This window comes from Pieris napi, chromosome 20, assembly GCF_905475465.1.
Source record: "Pieris napi chromosome 20, ilPieNapi1.2, whole genome shotgun sequence".
NCBI lineage: Eukaryota > Metazoa > Arthropoda > Insecta > Lepidoptera > Pieridae > Pieris > Pieris napi.
The window spans coordinates 1,789,892-1,801,280 of record NC_062253.1 but is presented as its reverse complement, the minus strand read 5'-3'; the positions used below and the strand labels follow the sequence as shown (position 1 = coordinate 1,801,280).

General features: G+C 36.7%; 1 protein-coding gene across 1 annotated transcript; it reads right to left on the bottom strand.

Moving 5' to 3' along the window:
* Positions 1 to 1,314: 1,314 nt before the first annotated feature.
* Positions 1,315 to 8,176, bottom strand: LOC125059864 (facilitated trehalose transporter Tret1-like). The gene is made up of 8 exons (XM_047664506.1): positions 7,998 to 8,176; positions 7,089 to 7,318; positions 5,515 to 5,835; positions 4,776 to 4,902; positions 4,369 to 4,443; positions 3,617 to 3,834; positions 2,250 to 2,432; positions 1,315 to 1,585 (listed from the first exon to the last, which is right to left on the bottom strand). The coding sequence occupies exons 1-8, from the start codon at positions 8,053 to 8,055 to the stop codon at positions 1,361 to 1,363; spliced, it is 1,437 nt and encodes a 478-aa protein (XP_047520462.1). The 5' UTR covers positions 8,056 to 8,176; the 3' UTR covers positions 1,315 to 1,360.
* Between the last annotated feature and the right edge of the window lie 3,213 nt (positions 8,177 to 11,389).

The window sequence follows — 11,389 nt, the reverse complement described above, 5'->3', positions numbered from 1 at the left end:
GAAAGTCACTTGTTCACGCCTAATATTAAAAGTTCAATTAAACATGGCGTTTTGGTACATTTGGATAGACATAACGTTACTAACATAACACTTGGTATACTTGGTTATAAAGAAGAAGAATACAATAGTCTTAATGAAGGAACAGATGTCCAGAAAACCAAACAAAGAATAGTTACATAGTTAAGACAGGACAACCTCTGTTGGGTCAGCTAGTATTACTATAGATAAGTGTTATGTATAAATTATTGACAATTAGTACCACCACATGTCAAATGGAAGGCTGCCCACGACACAGGAAGTCCTAGAGTTGGTGTGTTTTTTCTTTCTGAATACTGTTTTCTTTATGCTTGTGGCAAACCTCAACGGACTTGGCTCATTCTAGACAATTACACAGCCATTGACGCTGTTGAAGTAATAACTCTTCCTATATGTGAACACTTCATGGAATTACCAAAATAAATAATGAGGTATTTCCGTAGTCATTATCTAAATTTAAATATATTAATCAGTTGTTATATTTGCATATGTGGAGTATGTTTCCACACCGAATTCCTGTTATCAGTGGCTGGTTTATCTACATGCAATTAAAATTTGTTGTGGTTTATATAATGAAAAATTTGTATATGTTGTAATTAAATTAGCAAATGAACAATGGTTGTCCATAAAGTCGGTTTACGGACGATAGTTAAACGTGACAACGTCATAATAAAAGATTGCATATTTTATGAATAAAATTGAATTATCACTATTTTGTATAGATACAAAACAGTGAATCCTCGGATGCATAGGACAATCGAGTGGAAGAGAGATAGATGCGGCGCAAGCGTACAATGAGCGTAACGGGACAGAGTCATGCTTTTTCGTACGTGTAACCGGTACGTGTAAAGGGATATAGATACCCCCTAAACACGCAGCATTAGGCCGCATATTAGCACTAGGTTTTGCATTAAAAAAATAACCCAAATACATATGTATTAAAAATTTATATGTATATAGGCTAACGCTGTATAGATAAAAAATTATAATGATAGCCTCAAGCCTCACTTACTCCTTGAAACATTTATACATCTTGACAAAAGATACGCATACTTAAAATTTTATACAGAAATATATATTTTTTAAAACCTTATATACAGTATAGGCTCCATCTCTCTCTATCTCATCAACTTCTTTAAGATCTATCTTTTCCCTGGTGGCTCTTTCTACCTCGTTACCCTGTTTGCCCACCTGCCATTGTTCATGCGAGCGATGTGGCCCGCCCATTTCCATTGTGTTAGGAATTCAAAATAATTAATTAAAAAATCGTACATTTTAATGTGAAAAACTTTCTTTATCTAACTTCAATACAACTTAACCTAATTTACTTCTTCTTCATAAACAAAGGCTGTATCTGGTCAGCAGACAATCCTTTCGTCTCTGGAAGCCACAGGTGGCTATACGTACCTCCGATGAAGCAAATTATCGAAAAGAAATAAAACGTTGGTCCCAGGCCAAGCTGATCCACCAGTGGATTGAAAATTATCAGTGTGACGAAGTTCATTACCCACATACATACCATAGACAGGCTGCTGCATATACCTCGGACCTGTAAGCAAATAACTGCCTTCAAAATTACTTAAAATAATCCAATTAGATCTCAAATTAAAGGTTTTGAATCGACAAGATTTATACAGTACGACAGTACTAGCGGACCCGACAGACGTTGTCCTGCATGATATTTCAAGCGATTAGGATATTAAACAAAGTATGAAAGTACCGACTGCAGCGCCATCTGTTGGGCTGATTTATGAATCTAAACCATCCAGTGTGTCACCCAAACGTATACAAAAAAATCATTCTAATCGGTCCAGCCGTTTAAGAGGAGTTCAGTGACATGCACACGTACAGTATAAAATATATAAATATGTAAGCTATCCTATCTTTTAAGTTAGATCAAACTGCACACTGTGTGCAAATTTGATTGTAAACGTTTAAGTAGTTTAGGAGTCCATAGCAGGCAAACAACGTGACGTACCAATAGAAACGTAGAAAATGTCCGTTTCACAATTTGACGGTTTCATTTCGATAGATTACAATCTACCAAATAATAATACGTTAAATTGTAAGCAGTTCGTTGAGGTTCACAATCTTTCGACAGCTTACAATCTCGCGAGATAGATTATAATCTAACGGTGTTTACAATTTTACGGTGACATATACATTAAGATATCTATTGATTAACTAGTTACAGTAACTCTTCATAATCTTACCTCTGGCAAAAATACTTCTGCTGTTAAAACGAAGGGTACTACAGCAGCTCCAAGGTTAAAAACGAAGCTATAAGCGTATATCACAAATGCCGTGAACCAATGAGGAGCCCAGTGGAACTGCAGCTGACTGCCCAAGAGGATGTTGAAGAAACCTGATGCTACTGATGTGACTGTCATCAGACTCTAGAAACACACATAGTTAATGAGCAGTTTACGATATAGTGCTAATATATGGGCCCTTATGGGTGCTGGTCCCATAGCAAGTCCAAGATACCACGTGTTTGTATGCAAGATATAGTTCTCTCATATAGATAAAATCTGTAGCTAACGGCCGAGGCCCACAGTACCTTACATTAAGGCTGAATTTAGTGTCACGCCCAACGCACGCGCACCGTCGGCGCTGATGGTCGAGATATATGAACTTCTAGGAAGCGTTTTTGAATGACGCGTAGCTATCAGCGCGCACGGTGGTCAGCGCCGATGGCTGCGCGGCCGTAGGCATCGCGCGTCGGCGCCGCGTAGCTGTCAGCGCTGACGATCGCTAGAGCGCCTCTGCTTTCAGTGAACGTTGTAGTGTCGAACGGGCGTCGTCAGCGTGTACAGACATGGCAAATCGCGAATTGGATACAGGTCGAATAAGGCGGTCAGTACGATACTAAAACGAACCACGCTGAGCGTCAGCGCTGACGAACTACGCGCTGATCTATGAGCGCTGACGGTGAGCGTGAGACTAAATTCAGCCTTAAATTAATTATATACAGGGTGGCCAAAAAGTCGTGGATCAAACACAAATAGGGGATAGATTAGGTCATCAGCTGCAAAAAATTGTTCTACGGCAAGTCTCTAAGCTCAACCCCTCTCAACTTTTTGGCCACCCTGTATATCTACACATTAATTTTAATTATGTACTATAAAGCAAAATATCCAATAAATGTATAACATATATTTGGATAAGTATCTAACACTACATTGTTGTAATTAGCTAAGCTAAGCTAACCTAGCTGCAGCTAAGTTTTATAATCGGACGACAGAATACGAAATACCATCCGTATCACCTCGACGTCCAACGGTCCACTGTGCGTTTTTTAAGGCAGTTTTTTCCGCGCACTATGTGGTACCAGCTGTCCACTGAAGTACTTCCGAATCAAATCGACTTCAAGTAAGGTGCGTATTAATTCTTAAAAGCCCGACAACGCACTTGCGAGCTCTCTGGTAATGTCAGTGCCCATGGGCGGTGTATCACTTAACTCCTGCCCGTTTGTTTATTCTTTAAAAAAATGTAAAAACATATATATCGCCTTCTGTTTAGAGTTTATTATTAATCATTTGATATCGAAACAAAAATTACATGATTTTTTCATAAATACCTTCCTCCCAAACTTGTCTATGACAAAAGCACAGACTAACGCAGCAGCTAGATAATCTACAGCCAATAGTATAGAGCATAGATTAGGGTGCATCGTAGGTACAGCCTCCTTGAAGAGCGGCTCAGCATATACTTGCAGTACTATAGGACCCATCAATATGTTTATTCCCATACAAAAGAGGACAGCGAAGAGAGCTCCCTTGGATGATTCGGATTTCACTGTAAATAATATTAACAAATAATTTTATATGAAAGCAGTGTTAATATAAAACAGTGGCGCTACAACCTTTTTAGGTCTGGGCCTCAGATTTCTGTATCTGTTTCATGAGCATTTGTTTATCTAATAGGCAAGTAGGAGATCAGCCTTAATAGCAAATTCCATAAAAAATATTTAAATATTATAATTTATTTATATCGTTTTTTTATCAATTTTGTTTTTTAATGAGTGTCTGGGTGCCTGTGAGTGAATGAGTGAATGAGTGAGTGAGCGAGTGAATGAGTGTGTAAGTGAAAAAAATTGTAAATGAAACAATATTAGCGGTAATGACTCCCGTACGTCAAAAATGTATTGGATTTTGACAAACTGATGCTCTCAGCTTCTGATTCTCATCCAGTGTCGCTTACGAGATTACTGTTACGACGCAAAAACTAAAAACTTGTATTTTCTGAAAATTACTAATTATATTGGCAATAATATTGACTAAAAACAATAAAGCAGGGTTGTCCCAAACAATCTAAAGACTATGTACTCACTTAAAAATTTCCAAGATGGCTCTTTCTTACTATTTTCCATTGGTTTTTCTAACAAGTTCTTCGCCGCATTGGGATCTGGAATCAATAAATGGAGCCCTGAAAGCACGCTGGCGGTAAAAGCGGGAAGACTGGATTGCCTTTACATGGGTAACTAACTGCATATGATGTGATGTGTGTAATTTTATCAAACATCACACATTCCAAAATAAGGACAATCAAATACTTATGAAAATATGTTAGAAAAATAAACAAGTGTGAAAATTACAAGAATTTCATTACAAAAATCCCAGTATAAACTAGCAGTTACCGTTATGTATACAGTATATATAATACTAATTAACAAGCAATTTCTACACAGACGCATACTGTAGGTAAGGCTAGAATTAATTTGTATTTAAATTTGATACCTTCGTTAGATTGAAGCATCAGCTCAAATCGGGGATCAAGCTGCATTTTTATTTTATTTATTTCTATTTCAACTTCCTTTGACTCAACTCCCACGCGTCTATAAAAGGCTATGGATTCGGCAGCTTCCTGAAAATATATATTGTAACGTATAATGTAATAAGCCTTGCATTATGTTAGGAAATTGGCTGCACTTGGATTAGCAATTGTTAGTTAGTAAAACTATTCCTGTATATATTCTACACGGACTATTATTGTTAGGTACGCCAACTATCAATTCGTATTTAAATTTGATTATGTATTGGTTAGATTGACGCATGAGCTAGATCTCGATAAATTATTAAAATATATCTCACACAAACACAAGACACAAATTGCCTTTATATTTCTGCAGGCGTTAAATATTTTAACGACCTAAAAATAATAAAAATACAAGTTCTGTGTCAATGAAACATCATTAAAAGTTCTATGTAATAACATACAATTTGCTCGTAATAATTTCAATTACCAAATTAATCACTATAAATGTGACGTCGTTACATAAACCACCAAAAGTTTTTTATTTAGTCCATTTAGCAGGGTATTTAAAAATGATTTATAGTATTTTTTACTGTTGGCAATAACTCAAGACAAGCTTCGTTAAGAGACAACCGATTCCTCGGTGTGTCGGCGCAGTATTTTCCTTCAAAAATTATTAAATTAATAATCATGTATAACCCTGTAATAACCATGAATAATCACCTTTTCTTTCCCTTGTTGGATCAGAAACACTGGAGACTCCTTTAACAGCATAAGCAGCAGAATATACAGCACAGACATTGCCAAGTGGACATATAAAACATGCTGATATGCCAGTTGCCCTCCTAGAAGGTACGAGAGTAGGAGGCCTATGAAATACGCGGACACGGTTGAAGATGTGAGGGCACCCCTTATAGAGTCCTCCGATATCTCGGATATGTAGACGGTCGATATGGCTTGCCCACCTGCGCCTAATCCAGCAAACCCAATCGCGAACATGACGAGATTAATGGAAGTTGTCATTGATATAATTGCCCAGCATATCTGAAATTAATCATGTAATAAGACACAATACACAAACAAATACAGGGAAAATATAACTCTAAAAAACACAAAACATGCATTGATTCAAAGTGAATAAATAAATAAAATAAACCTTTAATTTCCTACTAAGATAAACAATAATGAAATATAATGAATTATACAAAAAAAAATTGCAAACAACTTTAGTAGTAGCCTCTTCACAGGTACAGCCTTGCGATTCTGTAACTCACTTTTCGATTTGGCATTCTGATAAACAATAAACTACAAGCTCCCACCTTTTCAGAATGCCAAACCATGAAATGACTGCTTCACGACTGATTTGAGAACGACCGCCGATGGGAAAACCGCTGTGTGAGTTCGAAAAGTGAGTTACAGAATCGCAGGGCTGGCCTTCTCCGAGGATAGAAATTTTCCCTTACACAAGCCACCTAATAATAAGCATGCACAACAGATACCTTATAATACATTATTAAAGGGAAATTTAATAATGAACTAAAATTTAAGATCATAATAATAACTCCTAGGCGTAAGAAACCCATCAGAAGGTTTAACTAATTGAATGATTTGACTACTTGTATTAAAAATAAGTTCGTTATTGGTCATAATTATTGGACTCAAACCACGTGGTCTTAGACACTAATGAACATAATAACATCGTTTAAGCAATGATGTTATAATAAAGGCGTCACTGTGGACAGTCGTATAATTTTTGAAGTGAAAACTTCTTTAGCGACGTTGTATACTTTTTTTGGAATGGGTAAAAAAATATTAAACTCGCGTCAGGACACGTGATCTGATCGAAAATTCGTAAGACGGATGGAGAGTAGACAGCTGGCGCGGCGTATTTAATGTAATATAAATTGTTATGTTTGTGTACGATAGCACAATAAATAACACACACACATAAATGATAGTACTTTTATACTGATAATTAAAGCAATTCGTGCAAAACTATTCCCTAACCATTCCAAAAATTCACACCGTTAATATTCAAGTTTTCACTTCTGCCGGCACTCCCGGAGTGCAACCCGTTTTTTTTAATTTATTTATAATTTCCCATTCTTAGTATCTACTTCGACCTTGCCCTTGAAAATCGGTACGTACTTGTGTAAGAAGATTTTGTAATAACAATATAATATTGCAAAGATAGAAGCTGTATAATCTAAAGATAAAGGAGACTACAATCTTTATAATTCAACCTATACATATAGCTATACATATAGTAAATATGTTTATGAGATACTATAACATACCACATATGGCAGCCCAAACAGCATAGCAGAATATCGTCTCCCGATTCTGTCAATCACCAAAGCACATAGGGGGGTTCCTATCAGTCCCCCAATGTTTGTCAAGCTCCCCAGTACAGACATTTGTGTTGGAGTGAGAGGGGCAGATAATACTGTCTTGTTCGATGTGAAGGTCTCATAAGTGTATGACGGCCAGGCGTAAATGAAGCCAGTGAGTCCGGTGAGATACGCGACTAGTAAAAATAAAGAGGAGTTAAAGATTGTAGTCATTTGTTTTTTCTAACATCCAAGTAGGTGATCAGCCTCCTGTGCCACGCAGTCGAATGTTTGAGTCTAAGGCAAGCATTTTTTTTTAATGATTGGACAATTCACACCAATTGACCTAGTCCCATGCTAAGCTGGTGAAGCTTGTGTTATCGGTACTAGGCAACGGATATACATACATATTATACATAGATAGTTATATTATGTACCCAAAATTACGGATGAAAAATATATATGACATTGGAGCAGTGTTGGCTTAGTGGCTTCAGTGTGTGACTCTCATCCCTGAGGTCGTAGGTTCGATCCCCGGACCAATGGACTTTTCTTTCTAAGTGCGCATTTAACATTCGCACGACCGGTGAAGGAAAACATCGTGAGGAAACCGACATGTCTTAGACCCAAAAGCTCGATGGTGTTTGTCAGGCACTGGAGGCTGATCCCCTACTTGCCTATTAGATTTAAAAATGATCATGAAACAGATTAAGAAATCTGAGGCCAGACCTAAAGAGGTTGTAGCGCCACTGATTTATTTATTTTATTTGTAAATGTGTACCTACAAACGAAGAACATAAAAAGAACTTTGGTGCATTAACTTCCAGAAATAGAGGAATTTTACAGCACTGCATTGTAATAATAAAAAATACAAACTGCTGAAAGTAGCAAGTGTTTGAACCAAAAGTGCTGAAGTCTTCACTTTTTCACTCATTTTCACTTGTTTTTTAACCCACCATGAAACAAAAATCTTCACGATTTATAAAACATTGTATTTTCAAGATATTACAAGAACTTGTTTGTGGTGAAACTGTACTTTAATTACGATGCAACATTCTTGTATAATAAATAATATCTATAGTTTATTACATAGGATTAGGAATTTTATGATGCTCTAAAGTTATCTTAACAATGCTTTGCTTCCAGTTTCCTTTTATTACAATATTTTATTCATGGAATTGTTATATTGTGTATACAGTCAGAGTAGTGGTGGCCTAGTAGTTTCAGCGACTGCTACTCTCATCACCGGCTGTGCACCAGCCAGCAATTGACTTCTATATGCGCATTTAACATTCGCTCGCACGGTGAAGGAAAACATCGAGAGCGTGGCTTGGCTTTACAAAAAGTCGACATGAGTCAAGCACAGCCCTGCGATTCTGTAACTCACTTTTCAATTCAATCTCACAGCGGTTTTCGCATCGGCGGTCGCTCTCAAATCAATCGTGAAGCAGTCATTTTATGATTTGGCATTCTGAAAATGTGGGAGCTTGTAGTTTATTGTTTATCAGAATGCCAAATCATAAAATGACTGCTTCACGACTGATTTGAGAACGACCGCCGATGCGAAAACCGCTGTGTGAGATTGAAAAGTGAGTTACAGAATCGCAGGGCGGAAAGCTGATCGCGTATTTGCCTATTAGATTGATAAATGATAATGATCATGACCATGATGATCATAATGATCATGATGATTAATGAATCAGGTACAGAAATCTAAGGCCCATTTACACGTTTATTGTTAAACCTCAATGAAAATCTGTTCCTAACTAGGTAAGGTAGAAAATATGTACTTATAATTCAATGAAACAGAAGTCTTAAATGTAAAAAAGTTTTGAAGTCATTCTTTATAGTACGCCGTCACACTTATGTCTCAACTAATAAGTATTACAATTATTGAAAGGAAATTAAATATTTTTTTAATTTTATTTGATTTTTTACTTCGATATGAGGTTCCATTTTTTTAAAGATTAAACTTGCTATTTAAAGTAAAACAAAACAAATTCGAGATCAAATAGTATACCGAGTAGTATTTTATCTCGTGTAAATAGACGGTAGTCAAATATTTATTGTCTGAAGCGTTAGCAGAATAATTTTATATCTATAGTACAGTGGATGTCTTCAAAAAATCAAAACGACAAAATTATTTTTGCGATCAATTTTTCTAATTTGTTCACGATTTTTTGGGTTGTATTGATAACGCTTTTATTTACATCGTTTCAATTTTCGAGTGATTTTCACAACTAATTTTTTAATAATAAAATTAGCCTGTAGTTAAAATAGAAATTATTTGTCACTTAGATGGTTTTCATTTTTTATGAATGACTGGGCCGGTATAAATTAAAATCTAAAACTTCTTTTCATAGTGACTTTTCGTTGCTGAAGTGCAATAATTGTATGTAACGCACGTCATCCAACCTAACACCGACCGAAAAAGTATCGCCTGATGAAAAATATGTGCAAAACCGCAACATTCAGTGTTATGAAAAGGGAAATATTCATATACTCAAAATTCCTTTCTCACAAACTAATAGTACGATACTTATCAAATTTATACACGTGTCTTTTTAAGACACGTGTATAAATTTGAAGAAGACTTCTTAATACTAGTAGCGCCATCTATGGGTCAACCTATGAACTATTCAGCCCATCTAATATAATATTATGGTTGGATATTTGTACATATGATTTACTTACACTTCAATACCGATGTATTTCCGAGCCAATTCGACTTAGTGTCCTTCAAGAATAGAGTGTACCAATTCTCAAACGGTCGGCAACGCACTCGCGAGCACTCTGACATTGAGAGTGTCCATGGGCGGTATCACTTAACTCTCCTTGTTTGCTGTTCCATAAAAAAAAGGTTGTATTAAAAATTTATAGTACCTATATAAAGATGTCATATCACTGTTTGCTGACTGTACTACACCATCCAACGTGTAAAACGACAACGTGGCAGAAACAACTCCTAATCTCAAACCATTTCTATAATTTACTAATTACTGTGTTTATTACTGTTATGTCATGGTAGTGCACCGCAATGAGTATATAATAAGAACTTTACGATTATGTTAAGTCGTCAGAATACGATAATATATTTCTCGAGTTTTCCTCACAATTATAGCGGAAAGAGTCGTGTAGTCGTGGGATTTGAGATCTTCTTTAGTCGCGTTCTAATTCACTGAAGGTCGTGTTGGTCCCTTCTAAATTTTTTCCACAATTAAGATTTTTTAAGGCAGTTTTTGCCACGCATCTCTGTGTGGGTAGCTGAAGTGTTTCCGAACCAATTCGACTTAGGGTCCTTCAAGAAAAGAGCGTACCAATTCTGAGAAGGCCGACAACGTACTCGCGAGCCCTTTGGCATTGAGAGTGCCAATGGGCGGCGGCTCAGTGCCGATCACTGAGTCTCATCTTTTGGTAACATACTGAAGAAAGGCGGGACATTCCAGGTCGTAGCCATGGTAAATTATCTTATTATAAATAATAACATTAATAATTGAGTAATGAACCGTAACTTGATACAGCATAAATATATATAATTTTCGTGAATTAATAAAATGCGCCATTTTATCTGATAATGTTACCGCATGAATTAACATTAGCTAATACGTGTAAAACCTGAATAGTAGATACAGTGTTAATCACTGGGTTGGTTGTGCGTTTGAGAGCCGCCGATGTATTAAGGAATGTCTCTTTCTATCTGCGCAATAAACACATGCTAGTGGTGAAGATGCAGCCCATCGACTACGTTGGCTCCACATCTTCAACGCATGGGCCATATTCGGGCGGTGAAGGAGGCTAACCCAAGTCAGCCTATTGGTCGGAGAGTAGGTCAAACTCAAACTCCAAATACTTTGTTCATATAGGTAGGACACATATGAACGTCGACAGAAAAGATTTTCAATTGTTTCTATATTTACATTTAATACCAGTTCGCAAGTCAAGGGCGTAGAGCGGGCGAGAAGAACTGGCAAGAAACTCCAAGTTTTGAGTCATACAAATAGTTTCAACTGGAGCAAATCAATTCAATGAATTAGGATCATTTAAATAATCGTCAAATTTAGAAAAAGCTTATTGATTTATTTACGTTTTCGTACGTCGGCCTAGGTACCGCTGGATCAACAGAGGACTTGCTGCAGCTGAAAGCTAGAAATTGGCGGAAAGTTGCACAGGACTGGTTGGAAGGTTCTCATTTCGGTGATCAAGAGATTTTTGAGTCGCAGAGGTAGTGGAGCGAGTAAATATAGGAGAAGCATCGTGAAAAAACCCGG